This window comes from Arvicanthis niloticus, chromosome 1 (genome assembly GCF_011762505.2).
Source record: "Arvicanthis niloticus isolate mArvNil1 chromosome 1, mArvNil1.pat.X, whole genome shotgun sequence".
Classification (NCBI taxonomy): domain Eukaryota; kingdom Metazoa; phylum Chordata; class Mammalia; order Rodentia; family Muridae; genus Arvicanthis; species Arvicanthis niloticus.
Window position 1 is genome coordinate 163574296 of NC_047658.1, and position 21562 is coordinate 163595857.

General features: G+C 38.8%; 1 protein-coding gene across 3 annotated transcripts in view; it reads left to right on the forward strand.

Annotated features, from left to right (window-relative positions):
* Positions 1-21562, forward strand: part of Atrnl1 (attractin like 1) — a 539822-nt gene that overhangs the window by 18155 nt on the left and 500105 nt on the right. For all 3 annotated transcript variants that reach the window (XM_034499803.2, XM_034499812.2, XM_076925810.1), the window contains exons 3-6: positions 422-535; positions 8307-8435; positions 12178-12386; positions 20981-21155. In XM_034499803.2, coding sequence (XP_034355694.1) covers positions 422-535; positions 8307-8435; positions 12178-12386; positions 20981-21155 — 627 coding nt within the window. The remainder of the gene's footprint in view (positions 1-421; positions 536-8306; positions 8436-12177; positions 12387-20980; positions 21156-21562) is intronic.

Sequence of the window (21562 nt, forward strand, 5' to 3'; positions counted from 1 at the left end):
AAAAAAAAACCGAAAGAACCCAATGCCTTCACTTAAAGGTTCTGTATCAATGAGAATCGTTGCCTCTGAGTATTGAATTTTTGTAACCAACTTTATTCAAGTATAACTTGATGTGATAGAAGGTATTCATGTTAGCATTTAATTTAATATGGTTTCAAAAAAAAATACACGAAGTATATAACTTCTGCCTTAATCAAGTAAATAACATCTGAATTTTACTGCTGACTGAATTTTTAAGAAAAAGATACATGTGTTTTGAAACCTATATCTTGACAGTATATCAGTTTTTTCTTAGTGATTTAATGATTTGTAGAAAAATATCTGAAATAGATTTTAAATAAAATAACTATGTCTAATTCTAAAAATATTATATTTTATATATTACATACGAATTTAAAGATACTTTAATTTTTTCTTTCAGTCCAAATGCAGTGTTAAGGTTAAGATTCAACCACTTTGCTACAGAATGCAGCTGGGATCATATGTATGTTTATGATGGAGATTCAATATATGCACCTCTTGTAGCTGTGCTTAGGTGAGTAATTCTGATTACACGCTGAGCGTAATCAGCAGCTGTAGGGAAGTAAAAATATTTTTTATTTGAAGTCCACCCTATTGCCTTGTACTTGCATTTATGGTGGTCATTGATGACTGGATTTTAAGGATTGTTATAATACCTTTTGTGCACTATGACAACGTAAGTTCAGTAATGTTAATATGACAGATGAATAAAATCTACACTGCAGGAACTCTAGACGTCATTATAAATACTTTTTATTTCTACTGTATTTAGTTTTTTCCTTTAAGTTGGTTTAAATATGTTTTCATAAATCTGTTTAGAGATATTTGGGTGAGTTCAGGCTGACAAATAAGCAGAGATTTGTATTTTTTATGGTTGTCTTTCTGTGTTAGTGAACTGAGCAAATTTTGAATTCTGAAAACATAGATACTTGGCGTAAGGGTTTAATAAAGGAAGTGTTTTTACAATTCACAGAAGTTTGAAAATCTTAGTTACTTCATAATATTTTATAAGTCATATAATCAGGACATTAATTTTGATGTCATAGCATTGTAATATCAATTTAAACTTTTAAATAATACTGTGTCATTGAAAAGCTGTGAGTAGGCGGAAAACACATGAAATATAGAAAAAGCATAAACATGTAGATTTTGTATTCAACTTAGCCAGCGTGATGCTGACATGCTGCCTGTTAGGTTATTATGCCATATCTCTCTTGGTTTATCAATGTTGAAAATTTGAGCATAGATTGAAGCTTGTTCCCACAGTGATTTTAATTTGAAGTATTCTTTTCACTGTCTTCATTAGTAATTTGAAAATCTGTTGGGCAAACATTCAAGGGCTGGTATTCCTATTTTATCTTATGATTCTATAATTCATGACTTTAAGAGTGAACCTGTACTAAGTAGTATTTATTCTGTGATAGTAGTAGGTATTTAGTCTGTGATATTGCTGTAAATACTTTTAGAACTTCTTTAAAAAAATCTATTAGCTATCTTTCTATCTATCTATCTATCTATCTATCTATCTATCTATCTATCAATCATTTATTGTGTGTGTCTGTGTGTCTATGTATCTATCTATCATCTGTCTGTCTATCTATCTATCTATCTATCTATTGATCGTGCGTGTGTCTGCCTGTGTCTGTGTGTGCGTTCGTGCATGCGTGCACAAGAGCATGTGCATGTAGAGGCCAGAAGAGGGCATTAGATCCCCTGGAGCTGGCTGTTGTGAGCCACCTCAAATGAGTTTCTGGGGACTGAGTTCTGGTCCTCTGTAAGAACAACTAACACTCTCAACCACTGAGCTCTTGACCATATGAACTTCCATTTTGACTTTTTTGAACATTAAAAAAAACAAAGTTAGAAATAGTAATTTAAGGACACCAGATAGAGATGAGAGTAATTATGATGTAAGAAAATTTATTATAAATAAGATAGTGGGTTTACACATTTGATAGGATACCATTTTGCTATCATTAATTTTATGGGATTGTTAACTGACTATTACTTAGGTGTCTGTATCTTTTTCATTTATCCAATGACTTCACATTCATTTATCAAATTTTAACCAACTTTTTCCTGTTACTAAAGGAATCTTTCCTGAGATAATTGTCAGGATGGGGTTAGTTTGTGAAGATGGCACTGGAAACAGTTCATCATCAAGCATGTCTGGTACCTATCCTGAGTGTACTGGCTACTTTTCCAATAGCTTGGCACAATCTGTGGTCATCTGAGAGGAGGGTACGTCCGTTGAGAAGATGCCTCCATAAGACTGGGCTATATTCTGGCCTGTAGGAAAGTTTTTAAATCTGTGATTGACATAGGAGGGCCCATCCTATTTTAAGTGGTAGCATTGCCTTGGACTGGTGGTCTTGGGTTCTATAAGAAGGCAGGCTGAGCAAGCCATGAGGAGCAAGCCAGTAAGCAGCACTGCTCCATGGCCTCTGCAGCAGTTCCCACCTCCAGGTTCCTGCCCACTTTGAGTTCCTGCCTGACTTTCCTCAGAGGACTATGATTTCAAATATGTAAGCCAAATAAACCCTTTTCTCAAGGTGCTCAGATACTGAGGGCACGGAAAACTCAAGATTATTGAATATCTACTTGAGGTGACGCTTTGTGGCTGACAGTTTAGATGTCCCCTAAACCTCCAAGAAATCTGGGTAAAGTTCTATTATCCCCTACTTGACAAAATGGAGACTAAGAGAAACCATTTATTTACTTCTAGTAGGTGATAAGCCAGGGTTAGGATTTCAACCTCAACTCAGAAGCACATACTGTTTAACTCTACTTTGCTAAGAAAAATCATTTAATTATAATTATACTATATTTTTTACTCAGCCATTTACACGGGCATTTATACCATTTAACAACCTACTCAAATACCAGAGAGTGTTATAATCCTGGAGGATATGGTGAGGAACAAGGCAAAGGTCCCTGATGGGTTCAGGCCTGCTGGAGGAAGGGTACCAAACCTGTCCTCACTGTCAATACCAGTTGGGAAGTTGGAGGTTCCTGTCTTTCTCTCTGTTTGGCCATAAATTCAGGTAACCCATGCTTCCTAATAGTTGAGAATCTTCAAGAGTGGTTCATAGAACTCATCAAAGTGCTGCATTTGTGGCTAAAGTTCTTATTATTAAGAGTAGAAGTTGAAACTATCCTAAAGAGAGAGTGAGTTAGGGCTTTACTGCTGTGAACAGACACCATGACCAAGGCAAGTCTTATCAAGGAAAACATTTCATTGGGGCTGGCTTACAGATTCATAGGTTCAGTCCAGTATCATCAAGGCAGGACCATGGCAGCATCCAGGCAGGCATGGTGCAGGAGGAACTGAGAGTTCTACATCTTCATCTGAAGGCTGCTAGCAGAATACTGGCTTCCAGGCAGCTAGGATGAGGGTCTTAAAACCCAAAACCACAGTGACACACCTACTCCAACAGGGCCACACCTCCTAATAGTGCCACAACCATTGTTGAGCATATACAAACCACCACAGAGGAGCATGGAATGAGATTGGGAAGGATGGCAAACACCAAGTGTTGCATCTTTAGATGCATCCGCCTAGCGCATAAGTGCATGCTATACTTGGAGACGCCCCCGAGTTTCAGGTGTCTGGAGTTGGTTTGCTGAGTAGACTTGGTTGAATCACTGGCCATGAGAAGGCTGAATACAAATCTTTATTCTGTCCTCCAGTATTAAGTCAGGTTGATCTCAGATGACTTCAGCTCTCTAATCGCATTGTAACTTAGTTGGAGTGACCATCCAGAACCTGAAGTGTAGCTTTAGATCCCACGATGAAAGGACCCATTGACAGAGACCACCAAGACCTACTCTAAATAGCAAAGACAGTTTGTCACTCCAGAAATTTTAGGAATTTGAAGATCATGTGCAAAAAAAACCCAGCAGCAAAAGCTGCCCCTACTTTTTTTTTAAACTACACAATATTTATCCATGAAAACACATTTCCCATATGTATTATGTATAGTCCCATAATGAAAGAGGAATAATATATCATTTCTGACAATTAACTGTCATTGTCGTTCATGGTGAACTTTGTTATGAGTAATAGAATAAGAGATGAAGTATAGTTCCAGATAGAACATCTGAGGGACAGAAAAGCAGGGATGACTGTATAGGCAGTAAGAAAATGTTAAGCAATTTTAGGTAGCTTTAGAATAGCGTATGTGAAGACTATCCTGGAGGTGAGTCTTAAATAAACTGTGCATAGTAGTAACGTCTGCTGAGTGTGGACTGTAAGGATTTATGTTGTCGGTTCATTGAATTCTCACATTGCACTCTTACCACTATGCAAATGGAGCTTGAAGCACTGAAAGATTCTGTGAGTTGCCCCGAATTTTTCTCTGGTAATTGACGGAGTCAGATGGAGTCCATGTAACATAATTCTTGACCTTGATTCTTGAGTCACTGAAACAGTGATTCATTCCTGATACACCACCCTTAAGAAATTAGATTTTATTCCGTCAGCAAGACATTTTTACAATATGAAGCCATTTTACAATATGTAATTGACAAGTTTTATTTCTAACACCCTACCCCATTCTGGTGCTGGGCAAATTTGTGTTGGATATTGAATTTGGAAAAATTGTATGTAGCAACAAATTAGGTCTGGAAAGATGTATTCCTGCAGGAAGTAACTGGAATCATCAGCAGCAGCTCACTTTCAACTTAAAGCAAGAGTTGAGATAGCTCAGACCTAAGGACGAAATGTGGAGGGCCTGACACACAGTGGTTCACCTTCCCTGCCTCTAGTTGTTGGGGTCTGAGTTCAAAGTAAGGTCCTGAGCTCTGGAAAATTTTTGACACTCCTTTAGGCCTTAAAATCTGGTTTTCAACTGTGAAGAAAGAGAAATGGGCTCTGTATGGCCTGGGCTCATCCTTAGGTGTCAGCTTGGTATTATTTTAAGGAGATTGGTTTTGATCGTATATAGTTGATTTACTCTGTGGATTTTGTTATAATGTGGACTCATCCAAACTGTCTGGTATGTTGTATAATAGATGGAGGTCCCTTTCTCATTCATTGCTTTAAAAAAGATTTAAGAAATGTGTGTGTGTGTGTGTGTGTGTGTATCTATATGTATATCTGCCTGCCTGCCTGCCTGCCTGCCTGCCTGCCTGCGGGTATATGGATGAGCTTATAGGCCTATGGAGGCCTGAGGGGTCTGGTCCCCTCCAGCTGGGGTGATAAGTAGCCTTCAGCTGCTTGATGTGGGTGCCTATGTTCTGCTCAAGATGGCATTCCAGATGGTTCTCTCTCTGTATTCTGCTCGAGACAGCTTTCTCTTGCTAGTCTAAAAACTCTGGATAGCTTATCTCTTGCAGACCAACAGGCTAGTCTTTTATTCTACATATCAATCCAGTCTTTACCCCAGGTTCTCTTTTGATTATCCCATGGATCATCATCCTGTGACTCCAGCCCCTTTATTCTTAGGAAGACACAGCAAGCAAAAGCACAGACAATTAGACAGCTGAAGCTGAGATGCCACCTTGGAATTACCATTCTGAGCACTTCTGGACCAAAATTCACTCTGTCCTAGGCTGACCTTGAACTCAGGAAGGTGCCTGCATTTGTATTTGCCTGTCTTAGTATCTTTCTGACAAGCTGGCTCATAGTGCAGCTGTCTCTGTTTCTTTAGATTTCTGAAACTCCTTATACAATTGATGTTGCATCCTTACATTTTTTGTATATAGGGAAATTATGTATTTTTGTACTCAACGATTTTAGTGGTTTTTCCTACAGCCTTAAGGGCTGTCCTGAAGGTCTCAGCATTTACCATTTTGCTGAGACATTAGACACACCCTAACTTCCCAGACTCATGCTGTCTCTGATTATTATGGAGTCATTAACCTTGGCAGAGGAGACATTCCTTGAAGAAGGAACATGAAAATACGTACACTATTGTACAAACAATCCTTATACCCACACCATTGACACTAGTGGAGGCTTATGCCCTTCTGGCTCTGTTCCTTGGGGAGGAAACTATGCCATACTGTTCCTTACATAGCCAAGCGGACTTGGCACAAAACCTCCTGAGGAGTTATTTAGAAATATGTATTCACCATTGACTGGGTACTGGTGACAGCAAAGAGATGATTTTGTACAAGTTCAGCTTAGTGAATGAAGGAGTTTGTTGGGGTTAGCTTGCAGGAATGTGGGTGAAAGGTCACTTATAAGGTAAGCGTGACTGAAAGGTACTTGCACCCCTGAGAAACCTCCCACAGTGGATAAGTGACAAAAACTGCATCCTCCGATTTCCCTGCCCAACATGTAGACAGCTGGACAAGTTTCAGAGTTTCTCAGCCTTTTCTTCTGAGCTCCTGAGCCTCGTGTGTCAGTGGCTTCCTGAGTCTTCTAGGCCTACACTGTCCCTCTGGGGGGTAGTTTTGTTTGTTTTTTTCTTAATTTGGAGGAAATAGCTATAAAAACAAAGCAAACCCCAGCACTTCCTCTGGCTCTTACATTCTTTTCTCTCCCTCTTTGTTTCCTAAGCCTCAGAGGAGTGAAGAGACATTAGTTTTATGTCTCCTTTTACAAAATACACAACAGATATAATCCAACTGTGAGAAACACACGTATATTGTAAAGTTAAGACTGACGTTATAGAAAGCAAACTCTGTTGACAGCCTTCTTTTAAAACCTGTCCTTTTTTTTTTTTTTTTTTTTTTTTCCCATTATACCTAGTAGATGCAATAAAGTCAGGGGTTGTTTACTTTTTAATTTGTATTTGAAAATAGAACATCTTTTGGATCTCATTTTTCTATCAAATGTGATTTGTTTGAGGGAATTCAGTTCCCATTGATGTCTAAATATTACTTTAACTTTGGCAAAACTTTAGTGTTTTGAGAAGTGCGAAACCTGAAAAAAGTCTCAGAGGTGAGTCTCAGGAGTCAAATGTAGAAGATATACCTTAATATTCTATTTTATAATATTCTAAAGAAACATATATAGCAGCAAAGTGGGCCTGAAGGTACAGAGTTTTGATGGTTAAAGTATATAAAATAACCATCCAATGATGGAAAGGCCGTGTAGCTAGATTGTGGTGATTCTACAGGGAACCTTTAAATCCGGTTGTATGCTGTGTAGGGAAAAAATTCTTTGATGAATTTAAATCAAATTCATTTAAATAAAAAATGAATGAATTTAAATAGAAACCAGGAATCCACTAATTCACAACATACAATTTGTCAACTTCTTTATTCAATCGTATGTTTTCACATATTTAGAGAGGCTAAATGCTCTAAAATGAGGAATGTAGTTTTTCAGATGAACAGGGAGAAAGAGGGCTGTATCAAAGCTGGGTATGTTTGCTCACCTCTGTAATCATTATGAGTTCAGGGTCAACCTGGGCTGCAGTATGAGACTATCTGAGATAAACCAACAAAACTAAACTGAACAAAAACACAGCAACAACAAAAATCCAGAAAAACAAAAAGCGAACCGAACAAAAACATAACAACAACAACAAAACACACACACACACACACACACACACACACACACACACACACACACACACAAAATGCATCCAACTAACCAGCCAAAGAAACATCTGGTTCTTGGAGCCTCTGTACATTTACTCCCCAGCCTTTCAGCATGTTTCTGCTGTGTGCTACTTGACCTAGATGAATATTTGTCTGGAAATATTTGTGCTTTAATACAGTAAAAGGCAGAATTTCAGATAATCAAAAGTACTTTAAAAGTGTCTGGCACTTAGATCATTGTGTTGTTAATGTACAGTTTTAAATATATTTCATTGTAATCACAGAAACTGGTCTAGAATATTTCTTCTGGCTTCATTACTGTTTGGAGTCATAGGGGAAGAAAAAAGCTACTTTTTTCCAACTACTTGCTACAATGTTAAGGCGGCTTAGAATGAAGCCTTAGCGATGACTCAAGTCAGGAGCCCTTGTGTAGCCATTGTCACAGGATGGAGAGCAGAATAAGGAGGAGAAATGGGACATTTCCAAAGGGGGTTAGAATAAGAAGAGAATGAAGAGCAGTGGGAGGAGGAGCAAGAGGAAGAGGAAGTTCAGGAGGAGGAGGGGAAGAAGAGGGAAGAAGGATCAAGAGGAGGAGGAGAGGCAGTTTGAAAGTGTGTGTTAGTGTGTTATTAGCAGTAGACCTGGCAGTATAGAAATGTGTAAGGTTGGTATTTGTTTTCCTGCCCTAACGTGTGTGCGTGTGCTCTGAATGGGATGATGTTTTTGAGCATATTTTCTGTGCACAGTCACAGTGAATCCCCACATTTCTCGTTTCTGATCTCCTTTAGTGGCTTGATTGTTCCTGAAGTGAGGGGTAACGAGACAGTGCCTGAGGTGGTCACGACATCTGGCTACGCGCTGCTCCACTTTTTCAGTGATGCTGCATATAACCTAACTGGCTTCAACATTTTTTATTCGTGAGTATTTGTTCAGTCTCACCGAGAAAAACATGCCTCACCTATATGAGTGTCCTATATACATGGAATAGGTCAGTGTATTAAATTTCAACTTTATAGGATCTTTGTCTAAGCAACCTGATATATTAGCAGTATACCACAGATTGTCCTCTAAGTCTGATTTTATGATAGTTTTCAAGTCTGGCGTGTCTTGCAGCAGGTTGTACAGTTGAAACGTTAGTTACAAATTTAAGATCGTTATGGTACATGATTGAGTAAAGCAGCGCTAGAGTGGTTTACATGTATAGCAACACGTATGTGGGATGGCACGGAGCCCTGCACTGCCATTTTGTGCTCTAATGTAGTTTACTTTTAGCTTGAAGAGGTCTAGAAATTAAGGTCTGACTGTCCCTCTGTCCAGGGACATCCTAGGGGCTATAGCTAAATTATGGAATTCCATCTCTTTTACAACAGTTTCACCAAGAGAAGAAACCCATGTTACACTAGAGAAATTAAGGCATGGGAGATAAACTACTTGGCTGTACCGCTGTATCTTTTAAAATCAGGAAGATGATCATTGAAAATCTGTTATGTGTCTGACACTTTGTACAAAACTTACTACCTGTGGAATTTTTTGAGAACGTGACTTTACCTCTTTACAGGTGGGGTAGACTTCAACAGTTAATCCATCTCGGGTTAGGACTTCTCACTGGGACACTGGGGCTCAGTCTTGTTGCTTGTCTTAGATCTGTTGAAACTGTTCCTGCAGTCTTCATTTAATTTTGGTAGGTCTCCAGAAGTTACCGATTTCTTCCAGTTTATTAGACTATAGGTTTTCAGACAAGCTCCAGTGATGGATTGGACATCATTTGTGTCTATTGTACCACTTTGTCTGTTACCTCTAACTGTATTAGTTTGAGTCTTCTGCCTTTATTTGATTAGTTTCATTAAGGGTTTGCCAGTCTTGCTCACCCCTTTGAAGAACCCACCCTAGTCTCTTCCTTCTTTCTGTTGTTCATTTCTGTCCTGTTAGTTTCTTCCTTGAGACTTAACTGTGTTTTCCACCTACTGATTTTGACTTTTGTTTGTTCTTGTTTTTTTTTAAGACTTCATGTTCCATCATTGCGTTTTTTAAATAGAGATTTCTGTGATTTTATTCAATGATATTTATAACTAGGTTTATCTCTGATAATCATGTTTATTTTAATGCATAGGTTCTGCTATACTGAGTTTTCATTTTGATTTGAGTTTAAAAATTCATTCTGGAGTCTGTTTCTCAGTCTTTATGAATTTGTATATTTTCAGTGTTTGGTTGGTTTCTTTTCATCCCTCTGTGATTAGAGGGACTGTGAGAAATTGTTGCAGTTTATTTGTTAAGACTTGCCTTGTGTTCTACAATGTGGTTCTTTCTAGAGAATATTTCCATGGGTTGCTGAGAAGAATGTGTGGCCTGCAGTGTTTAGCCAGGGTAGGACTGATGTCTGTTAAGTCATTTGATGTATATAATGTTGTTTAAGTCTGATAAGTATTCGCTGGACTTTGGGTGGTCTGTGTTGTTGAGTGGGGTGTTGGCATCACCTCTTGTTACTGTGCTGACGTCAGTCTATGTCTTTACATCCAACAGTGTTTGTCTTGTGAGGCTGGATTTGCTTCTTGATATAATAATTCGGTCCTGATGAATTATTCCCTTAGTTAATATCATGTCAGTGTGTGATTTCTTTACGAATTTTCCTTCATGCACCCCATGGGGTCTTTTAGCATCTGTTTATCACGAAGACTTTCTGTCTTCTTCAGTTAGGATGGACAGTTTTGCTGAGTTCCTGTCTCTAAGAGATTGTGTTACTGTGCAGGTCTTGTGAGAAGTCCACGTGATTCTGATTAGTGTCTGTATATGTGACTCAATGCTTTTGTCAGGCAGCTTGCCGTATCCTTAGCTTGGTGCACTTAGTACTTTACCTGAAAGCTTAGTGCTTTTCTTGAATGCTTAGTACTTTTCCTGTACACTTAGTACTGTTCCTGTACACTTAGTACTTTTTCTGTACACTTAGCACTTTTCCTGTACACTTAGTACTTTACCTGTATGTTTAGTACTTTCCCAGTACACTTAGTACTTTACCTGTATGCTTAGTACTTTCCCAATACACTTAGTACTTTTCCTGTATGCTTAGTACTTTCCCAGTACACTTAGTACTTTTCCTGTACACTTAGTACTTTGCCTGTGTTTGAGATGAGGGCTTCTTCTCTGGTCCTGACTGGAGTGCTGCATGCCTCCTATATCTGATAGCCATTTTCCTCATATATTTGGGAGTTTTTCTGCTATGATTTTAGTAAGTGTATTTCCTATGCTTTTAGTTTCTACTTTCTATGACCATGATTTGGAAGTTTTGTGTGAAAGTGATATCCTACAGGTCTTGCATGCTCTGTTTATAGGTCCTTTATGGTTTTATGAATGTTTGATTTCAGCTACCTCATTGTTGAGCCCTGGAGATCTGGTACTCTACCTGATCTGTTGGCATGCTGACATTTTTAAATTTGACTTATTGAGTTTTTCATTCTGCAATTTCTGATTCATTTTTTCCAATATTTCTATCTTTTTTCTGGTCTTACCTTGGCTTCATATTTTATTCAGCTACTTGTAGCTTCTGAATTTATTCAGGAGTTTGTGTCCCCTTTGATTTTTTTCAGCATACTTATTTCTACTTATTTAAAATATTTTAAATTTTATTTATATGTTTTTTTGGTGTGAGTGTACGTATGTGTGTGTGTGTATCTGTGTACCACATGCATGCATAGTGCCTACAAAAGATATTGCATCTCCTAGAACTGGAGTTACAGACAGTGTGAGTCTCTATGTGGGTTCTGGATATTGAACCTGTGCATGTGTGCCCTAGAGGAATAGCCATTGCTCTCAGTGACTGAACCATCTCTGTAGTCCCTTACCATGTTTAATTTCATTAAAACCCTTTTATATCTAGACGTGCAGGGGTGAGGTAATGAGAGAGGTGCTTTCAGATGCTTTTAGAGAAATGACCACAGAGTCATTTGTCAATTCTTTTGCTTTCTTCAAGAAGATAGAAATTGCTAATGAGAATTTTTTTTTTTTTGGCCAGGAATAAAGTATTTGAAATACCTTTAAATCAGCAGTTTATTATGGGATCTCCTCATACTACATTGTATCCAGATGTGTATACACAGCAGAAGTAAATGTGTAGCAGAATGTAAACAGTTAAGGGCGTTAAAACACATCTGTGACTGTGTAAGTGGAGGCCTGTGCCTTACAGTGTTAGAACTAAGTACGTTTTTGGTTCTCTTAGGTTTCAGGAGTTTAAAATGTCTCCTTTTAACATATATATTCAGAATATTTATTTACTTCTTTATGTACATCACGCTTCAAACTGTACAGTTGCTTCAGAAGTTGAGTGTTGTCCTTGAGATCAGAGTTTTGTTAGCAGAAGACATCTAGTGAATGAACTAAGACTCAGCAGATAAGTAACAACGAGATGAGAGGCATGGAGGCAGTGTAATGACAGATCAGAACCTGGGAGGTGGAGGCAGGAGAGCAGCCTGGACTACAGACTGAGAGACCCTGTCTCTAAAAACGGGTTACAGAAACAAAGAGCTGGAGCCACGCTGGGAAATTGTGTTTTAATTAATTAACACAAAAGAGAAAACGAAGCCTACGAAAGTGACCCAAAATTCATTTTAAATTTTCTTGAATTTTCACATACGAATGATATTTGAGCCTGTGAATTATGTTTTACAGAATCAATTCTTGTCCTAACAATTGCTCTGGTCATGGAAAGTGTACAACCAGTGTCTCTGTTGCGAGTCAAGTGTATTGTGAATGCGACAAATACTGGAAAGGGGAAGCGTGTGACATTCCTTACTGTAGAGCCAATTGTGGGAGTCCAGATCATGGGTACTGTGACCTAACAGGAGAAAAACTTTGTGTTTGCAACGATAGTTGGCAAGGTAAGCATGTGGCGCTGGGAAGCATGGGGATGGCGGGGGTTGACGTGGGATTGACGTGGGGTTGACGTGGGATTGACGTGGGGTTGGCGTGGGGGCAGCTGGGGGCGGCGTGGAGATGGCAGATGCAGTGCTACACGGATCGTTTTAGTTATCACACCCAAGTCTCAGGTATTTTTGTTTTTTGGCTTTTTTGTTGTTGTTGGTGGTATGTTTAGGTTAACAGTTAAGTTCTTAGTTATTTGCATTTTCATAAATAAAATAGGGAAAGACCTGTCCACATGCTGTTTTAGGGATTAAGTGAAGTTACACGTTAAACTTAAAATTGGAGGCATGTGATCATTATAATCTTCTATAATCTTTTTGTTGACTCCTCGGAGACTGGATGACTTCACCTGTCTTACTATGTGGTGTATTTAAACTTACCTCATGATTGGTAATATACTGTACTGCAAAAATAAATTCAGTTTTACAGGTATAGGATCATGTTAAATGTATTTCTTAGGAGAGACTGACCCCTTGTGGCTATTTTTAAAAAAGGACAGAGACTATTTCAATAAATAGAAGTTTACTTAGCTGTTCGTTGTAAAAGTCAGGTTCCTGGGAAAGAATTCTAAAGTCTTCAGTCTGTCATTAAAGATCAGCTTTAAACCACATTGAAGAGTTTTGGGTTTCCTAAGCATCTGTAGTCACGTATTTGTCATTGTGGACTTAGACTACGGGGTAAGTGCAGTTACCTGAAACCATCTGTTCAGGTCTGATTTGCTGATTGTGTTTGCAGAGAAGTGTCTTTGCGCTAACAGAGTACTTTTTGACAGAGGGAAGTTTGATGCACACGTTACACAATTCAGAGGCATATTAAACAGAGAACAGTTCTCTCTGACCTAAGAACCACACAAGCACACTGTACCAGTGATTTCCTAGCAAAAGGGATTTTATTATTGATAATATATTATTTATGGTTATGACAAGTGCAAACTTTCAAGTGTCCATTAGTGGTGGGGATGTGTATTTTAAGTGGTTAATCACTTGCAAATTTTGTGTCTTCAGAAAATGCTTTGAGGCTTTTTTTTCCAGCTTAAAAATTTAAACTAAAATATTTTTATTTTCTATAATGACAGTTGTATGTAAACAGCAGTTAGAGTACAGCCAGGGAAGCGAAATGTGGTTTATTTACAGTGCTTTCCACATGAGGTTTAATTGCTGCATCATCTCAGTAATTTTGAAAGATGACTATATCTGTAATATTCCCTATAAACATCTGCCCCTTTCTTTTGTTCTCTACTTGATTATTTCCTCTTCGTAGTGCTTCATTTTCTGAGGATGGCAGAGACATGATTCAAAATAGCACCCATTCTAATTTTTTAAAAAATTATTACTGCTTTTATATTCTATTCTCAATAGTATTTCATGAACGCACTCAATAAACCTCTAGAACCTTGTATGTCTCAGCACTCCAAAAAGGTGGAGCCAATCCTGTCTTTATTCACTCTGCTGAAACAATGGGGGCATGAGCCATCCAAGTGTGCACATACTGTTAGCCATGAGTGGTTCAAGTGTGCACACACTGGCAGCCATGAGCCATCCAACTGTGCACACACTGTCAGCCATGAGCAGTGCAAATGTGCACTCCCTGGCAGGCATGAACCATCCAAGTGTGCACACACTGGCAGCCATGAGTGGTTCAAGTGTGCACATACTGTCAGCCATGAGTGGTTCAAGTGTGCACACACTGGCAGCCATGAGCAGTGCAAATGTGCACACCCTGGCAGGCATGAACCATCCAAGTGTACACACACTGGCAGCCATGAGTGGTCCAAGTGTGCACACACTGGCAGCCATGAGCCGTCCAAGTGTGCACACACTGGCTGCCATGAGCAGTGCAAATGTGCACACACTGGCACATGTTCATGCCACATGGCATGAACCATCCTAGTGTGCACACACTTTCAGCCATGAGCAGTCCAAGTGTGCACACACTGGTAGTGAGCATCACCCTCTGGACAGTAGCATTTTATTAGGAGAGCACACAGGAAGAGCCTGATTAAGTCTTGGTTCCAATCTCTGCATTTCAGTTTGTCTCTGGGCCCCTTGCTTCAGAGTTTCCTGTGTTGCATGGTGAGATTCCCGCTCAGCAGTAGATTTCCCCTTCTGAACTTGCTCATCTAATTCTCTATCACTCTAATCTTTTACTGATGAAGACATTTTCCAAGTCACAGAGAAGTGTGTTTTAAGCAAAGAAGGCACTATTAAAGCTCTTGTCTCCCTCTTCCTGTAGACAGCACTTGAAGGAACCAATAGCTGAAATGGACAAGAATTTAGAAAATGCCTAGTCTGTCATTTTGAAAAGTAAACAATTTTATTGTATAATTTAAATTTTGTCATAATATATACTTGACAAAAAGAATGATGCACACATGTGAAATTGATTAGACACTTCTATGGACTCATCTAGTTCTGTGACTTAAAAAACATTTAATTTGGGGTATAGTTTTATGTTCATGACAAAACTGAGAAAAAGATACAGAAAATCTTCTCCCACATTAGCATAGCTTCCTTTATCAACAACATTTGCCAGAATGGATTTCTATTAAAACTTGTGAACCTACATCAATAGGTCACTGTTACCTAAAGTCATAGTTTATATTAGGTTAAAGGTACCATGGCATCCATCCATCTTACAGTATAACACAGAATCGTTTCTCTGACTGGAAACTCCCTGTTCTCTGCCTCTTCACTGTTCCTTCCCTCAGCTCTCAACAGCCAGTAACCTTCTTCCTGTCTTCATAGTTTTGGCTTTTCTGAATGGGATATGCAGTCTTTATAGTATGCTTGGTATATTCCGAGAAGTATACCGTTATGCAGTTTTGAGTGCACAAATTACGCTGGGTGTGCCCTCCTTAAGTGATACATTTGTTGATACCATAGTTGTGTGTATGTAGTCTTTTGTTGATGGAAACATTGTTGTATGATGCATGACTGTAGCAGAAACTATGTAGCATGTAGGGTTAAGGAGTAGCTTCTTTGACTTGGCATTCTGTAGTAGTTTCTCCCTTGTGTTCCAGTGACTTACAGCTCATTTCTTTTTAGCATGAACAATGTTCGTGTGTGCATGTGCTCCAGCTTCTCTGTTGATTTATTAGGACCTCTTGGTTGCTTCTGATTCTTATGTAATATAATTTGTTTATTTCATCTATCTTTTGAAACAGGACTCATAATGTTGCTCAGGCTGGCTTGGAATTAACTCATCATGTAGTCCAGGTTGGGCTCAAACTTGTGGTAATCTATCACAGAGTCCTGAGTGTATAGAATTTTTATAGTATTAATTAAGTCACATTAGGAAAAAGGTGTTTTGGAAAACATTTATCTCTTAAGTTTATTTGTAATAATTGGATAAAGAAAATAATTTTTAAACTAAATAAAAATCAAAACACAACAAATTCACTTTATGTTCACATGTAAAGGATAATAAATTTCACAGGGGCCTCCAAGATGTGGCAATATGTCTTAGCAACTCCATCAATCGAGTGGCTTTCGGTTTTTCTTCTCTGTGACTTTGTGAATCCTTGGGCTTCTGCTAGAGCAACATGAGTGTTTCAAACTCACTTGAGCAGAAGGGAGGCTGTTCTGCTCTTTGGAAGAGACGGGTGTGTTTCCAGCATTGATTATTTCCTTTTGCAAATAGAGCTCAGTGAGTTTTAGACCCACGCATGGACTGACAGCTACATACTGTATTTCTTGTCTAACCTTATCACCAGCATGGACACGGTGGTCAGTGGGATGTGCAAAGGAGTGTCATGTGCATATACTAGCTCAAGTTGATATTTCTCTTGCAAATGGCAACAGCTAAAGTGACCAAACAGTCTCCGCCCACTATCAATTCTGGAGGCTGGATGTCTTAGAGAACAAGAAAAATCAGGTTCTAGGGAGAGCCATCTTCTCTGGCTACAGATGGTTGCCTTCTTGCTGACTTTTCCTCTGGCAAGAACATGCGTGTGTGCATCCCACACAGTTCCTCAACCATCACATTGGGGTTTAGGGCTTACATCTAGGAATTTTGGTAAACACCAACAAACATTCAGTCTGTAACATGATAATCCTTAGAGTGGATGATTCTCAAGGTCACTTCAATTTTTGAAGAAACTCATCCCAGCTCACAGGGTTATTTTTGGGTAAGCCGACTAACCTGTCTGGTTATTAATTTCATTTTCTTTAGAAAGATACATTACATTTACATCTGGGTCCTAAGATGACAATTCTATAGTGTATTAAACTGTATTCACTTATAGTATTGTTTGTATGTGGTGTATGCATGTGTTTATGGGGTATGTGTGTTTCTATGTGGTGGGCAGAGGCCAACACTGGGTGTCTTATGGGATTGCTCTTTACTTTATTTTTTGCGATGGGCTAGGGGAGATATCTTCCTGAACTGGAGCTTATCAATGAGCTAGACTTGACCAGGGCTGGGTTATATGGATGTGCAACATCACAGTCAGCATTTGGGTGGATGCTGGTGACCCTAACCTGGAGCCTCATGCTGGCAAGGCAGGCACTTTAACAACTGAGCTGTCTCCCTGCTCTGAGAGCATTCTTAAGGACTAATGCTATAGTGACATTTCCTTTTTAGTAAGTAGACACTTGATAATAGCTCTTGATTTAATCATCTTTTTTGTAACCAAGCTTAATGCATTTTATTAACCTATAAAATTCGTATTCGTGAATAATACTTGAAGATTAGACATACACTGTTTAGGTATTCTGTGAACATGAGACCAGACTAATAAAATGGGCAGTTTGGTTTTTGTGCCTAGAAGAAACGTTAACCGGCATGCTTTCCTTTCTAGTTCATTATTTTAAATGTCTGTGTATATAGCCTTGATGGCTGTAATGATCAGAAATAGGTCTCTAGGAGGTTAAAGTTACCCTTTTTATGTACATGTATTTCATGTATCTCAATACTACCAATGATTTTCAGAATGAGTGCCTCAGGGGCTCAAGGGGAAGTGACCCTTTTCTGCTCCAACTATGATGCTATCACTTGGGAATAGTTTCTGAATTGCCGAATAGTCCATGTACAACTTCATTTTAGCCTCATTACACCTCAAAATTGGGACATTGGAGACCACAGATTTCTGCTTAAACACACAGACAGACAGACAGACAGACAGACAGACACTCTTATATAATGACATTATTATAATGACATAATTTACCTAAATTGTATTCTTAGAAAGGATGTAGAGTGATGACTACCAGTCATGTGACTCATTGTTTGTAAAGTTAACTATTGTAAGAATAGTTTGGGAGCATTTAAAATACACTGAAACAGACAGTAGGACTTTAGTGATTGCTTCTGTGAACCTAGTACATATGCAGAATATGTTGTCTCTGGTAACAAATGCCTTTCAGTGGAGTTGAAAGACAGTATTCCTCAAAGATATGTTCTCATTTTGCTTTTCTTCTCCTCTTCCTCCTCTTTTTCTTTGGAGACTTTGAGATTTCCATATACATGTTAAATCATAAGTGGAAGAAAGAAAAATGATGGCTATAGCAAATTAATATAGTTATGCTAAATGCTATAAGAAAGGCACTGTAGGAATTAATTTCACTTTAAACATGTGACCAATTATTTAGTTTGAGCAAAACAATATATCCAACATATTAAATGAAGGCGTATAATCTTGGAGTTATTATAAGTTTAATTCTGGATGGTTGTAATGAAATAAATGTTGCAATATAGTGAGTCATGTGTATTTTTTCTAGGTTCCCAGAGCACATAGTGATTATGTTTATACAATACTGTATACATGCCCAATTATAATTTTAAATGTATAACAAAACTATTATAAATATGCATAATCTCAATTAAAAACATTTTACTGCTACAAAATGGTAACAGTCACTTGTGTTGTTACTCAGCCTTTTTTGCCGTGGGAGGGTCTTGCCTCAGTTTCATGGCTACCAGTGGTCACTGGTAAAGGCCGAAGTGGCTGAGAGGTCAGATTGCAGATCAATCTGATTGCTGTGATACCATTTGAAAGCATCTTACCTGAACAGAACTTTTCCAAACTGGTGTCCACCCTCCCAAGCATCTTCACTAACCAAGCAGTATCCTACGTTTTATCATCCTAAAGTGTCGACAGCATCATCATCAGTGGATTCTGTATGTTATCCTAAAGTGTCAACAGCACCTTCATCAGTGAACTCCGTATTGGGAATCCATTTTTTTTTTTTTTCATCATAAGGAGTAACTCTTGTTTCAGTCTGTCTCTGTGCTTTGCCTCTGGTCCTTTTGTTGCGCCCACCAGATTAACGGTCACTTCTTTGACTGTAGCGGAGTCATTTAAAAGCACTCATGGGATTGATAATATCTCCCTTAGATTCTTTTGAGTGCTGGTATTTTGACCTCCTTCCATAATCTCCGGTCCTTTTACTGCATCAGAGTGGTGTCAAAGCCCTTGGGATGCATTGCCAGCCTGATCAGTGGCATCGTCAGCCCTGGATTGCTTGCTGCAGTCCGAATGAGCCCTGGCTGGTCACTCTGTGGAACTTTCTTTCCCCGCCCCTGCTCCTCCCCTTGTAAACCAGCCTCTGCAGCCCCACACTTGTCTCCTCTCCTTCCTTACCCTTCTAAGCTTTCAGAGAACTGAACAGAGGTAATGTTTTTCTGAGGTCTCCACTCTGCCATGGGTTGGGCTTTGTTTAAAGGGATGTTGTGAGAGGTTTGCTCTTCCACTGAAAGCCCCAAACTTGTGCTGTTAGCAGAAGGGCGTTCACATCACCATTTGGTCTCAGGGGTAGCACTTTCATCGCCTTTAAATGGCGGTTGATAGAAGGGGACAGCGTATACTTTTGATTTAAGTGAAAGGAGCCTGACTTCCCATTAATCTTGACATTTAGAAACTAGTGTAGTTACTAGCAGACTTAATTTCAGTACTGTTCTGTCTTCAGTAATAAGGAGATTTAAGGAGAGGGAGAGACTAGGGGACAGCCAGGTCAGTTCCTGAAGCGGTCAGAATACATATTTATCAGTTGGGTTTATTGTTTTATGTAGCTGTGGTTGGTGACGACCTCAAGTGATTTTAATAGTAACGAGATATAGGTTAAGTCATGTGATGCTAATGACAGATCTTGGATAGTGAGAAACACACAGGATACACACAGTGCTCTGAAGAAGCAGATGCAGGCCTGATTCAGCTAGTGCTGCTGTAGGACTCAGGTTGTGACACGTGTATCTGTAAGTACAGTGACAGGAAGTGCAGTGCAGCTACAAGTGCATGACAGGAAGTGCAGTGACACAAAGTGTAGCGCAGTGATAGTAAGTAAAGCAATAGGAAGTGCAGTGCAGCAACAGGAAGTGCAGTGCAGTGATAGAAAGTGTAGTGTAGTGACAGAAAGTGTAGTGTAGTGACAGGAAGTGCAGTGCAGTGACAGGAAGTGCAGTGCAGTGACAGGAAGTGCAGTGCAGTGACAGGAAGTGTAGTGATAGGAAGCACAGCACAGTGCCAGGAAGTGCATCATAGTGCCAGGAAGTTCAGTGCAGTGACAGAAAATGCAGTAACAGGAAGTACAGCACAATGACAGGAAGTGCAGCAGCAGGAAGTGCAGCACAGTGACAGGAAGTACAGCACAATAATAGGTTGTACAGCAACAAGAAGTGCAGTGCAGCTACAGGATGCACAGTACAGCGACAGGAAAGTAATGCAGTAACAGGAAGTGCAGTATGATGACAGGAAGTGCAGTGCAGCGACAGGAAGTGCAGTGACAGTGAGTTCCTTCGTGTCATGTTTCAGAGACATTTATCACTTCATCTGCATCTTATGGGTGAGGACATCTAGACTTACCAGTCACATGAGTCTGGGTGAGAGACAGTTGCTGCTCCAGTTTTATATATTGGACATTTGTTTTTACTTTATGAAATTTTTATAGTTTCCAAACAGTTTTTATTATTATTATTTGCTGATATATGAGCCTACCTACTGAAGCCAGTTTGAGTCTTAATAATGTGATCCTTATCACATTTCTTTAATAGCTTATAATTTATAAATTTTTTATGGACTTCTTATGAAATATTAAAAACTTAATAGCATTTGTGAATAGAGTTTTATTTCCACTTTATAAATGGAAGCTTGATGCTGGGCAAGGTAACGAGATTGGTCTAAGGTCACATCGTAATCGACCAAACTAGGATTTGAGGATGTTGTTTCCCACTTTAATATTATAGAAGCACACTAAAGGAAATATGAAATTTCATGTGATATAACAAGTTTTGTATACATTATGATATTCATTAGAACATGCTAAAATCTGATTATATTTCCCTTGTTAATAATTTATTTGCAAGTTATATCTTAGACTTTTTTTTTTAACGAAGGAAGACTTTGGGCCGGGGTCTCACTATGTACCTGAGTTGTTAATTTGCCCATGAGCTTTCAGTCTTCCTTCCTCAGCCTTTTGACTTACCTCGTGCAGTCAGATTATTATGCATATTACATTTTAAATATGATGAATATTAGATTCTCTTCATCTGTATAATCTGTTTTGGTAATATAAGATCTTTGTTTAATTCAATGTGTTGCTTGATTTTTTTTAAACAGGCCCAGATTGTTCTCTGAACGTCCCTTCCACTGAGTCTTACTGGATTTTGCCAAATGTTAAACCCTTCAGCCCTTCCGTAGGTCGGGCTTCACATAAAGCAGTTTTACATGGGAAATTCATGTGGGTGATTGGAGGATATACTTTTAACTACAGTTCTTTTCAGATGGTTCTGAAGTAAGTATTTATTTTTTTGGCTTTCATAACAAATTAAGTTCTGCTGTTCAACTGTATCAATGGCTGTTTCTGGGGTAGTATACAGTTGCTAAATTTGAGACTATCTGCAGTCAGTGCCCTAACTCAAGTATTTGTCATTGTACATGGGGGTTTGTTTTGTATAAAAATTTTAATACCTGTCTAGAATATTTTAAATAAGTTTCATACTTCACCAGGAAGCCATGCAATTTGCTAAGAAGTCTATGAAAGGAAAGGGTTAAGTTAAAGGGGAAGACGAGGGGGGCAGATGGAGGAATGGAGAAGGATCAAAGCTTTATGTGTGTGTGTGTATGTGTGTGTATGTGTGTGTATGTGTGTGTATGTGTGTGTATGTGTGTGTGTTTGTGTGTGTGTGTGTGTGTGTGTAT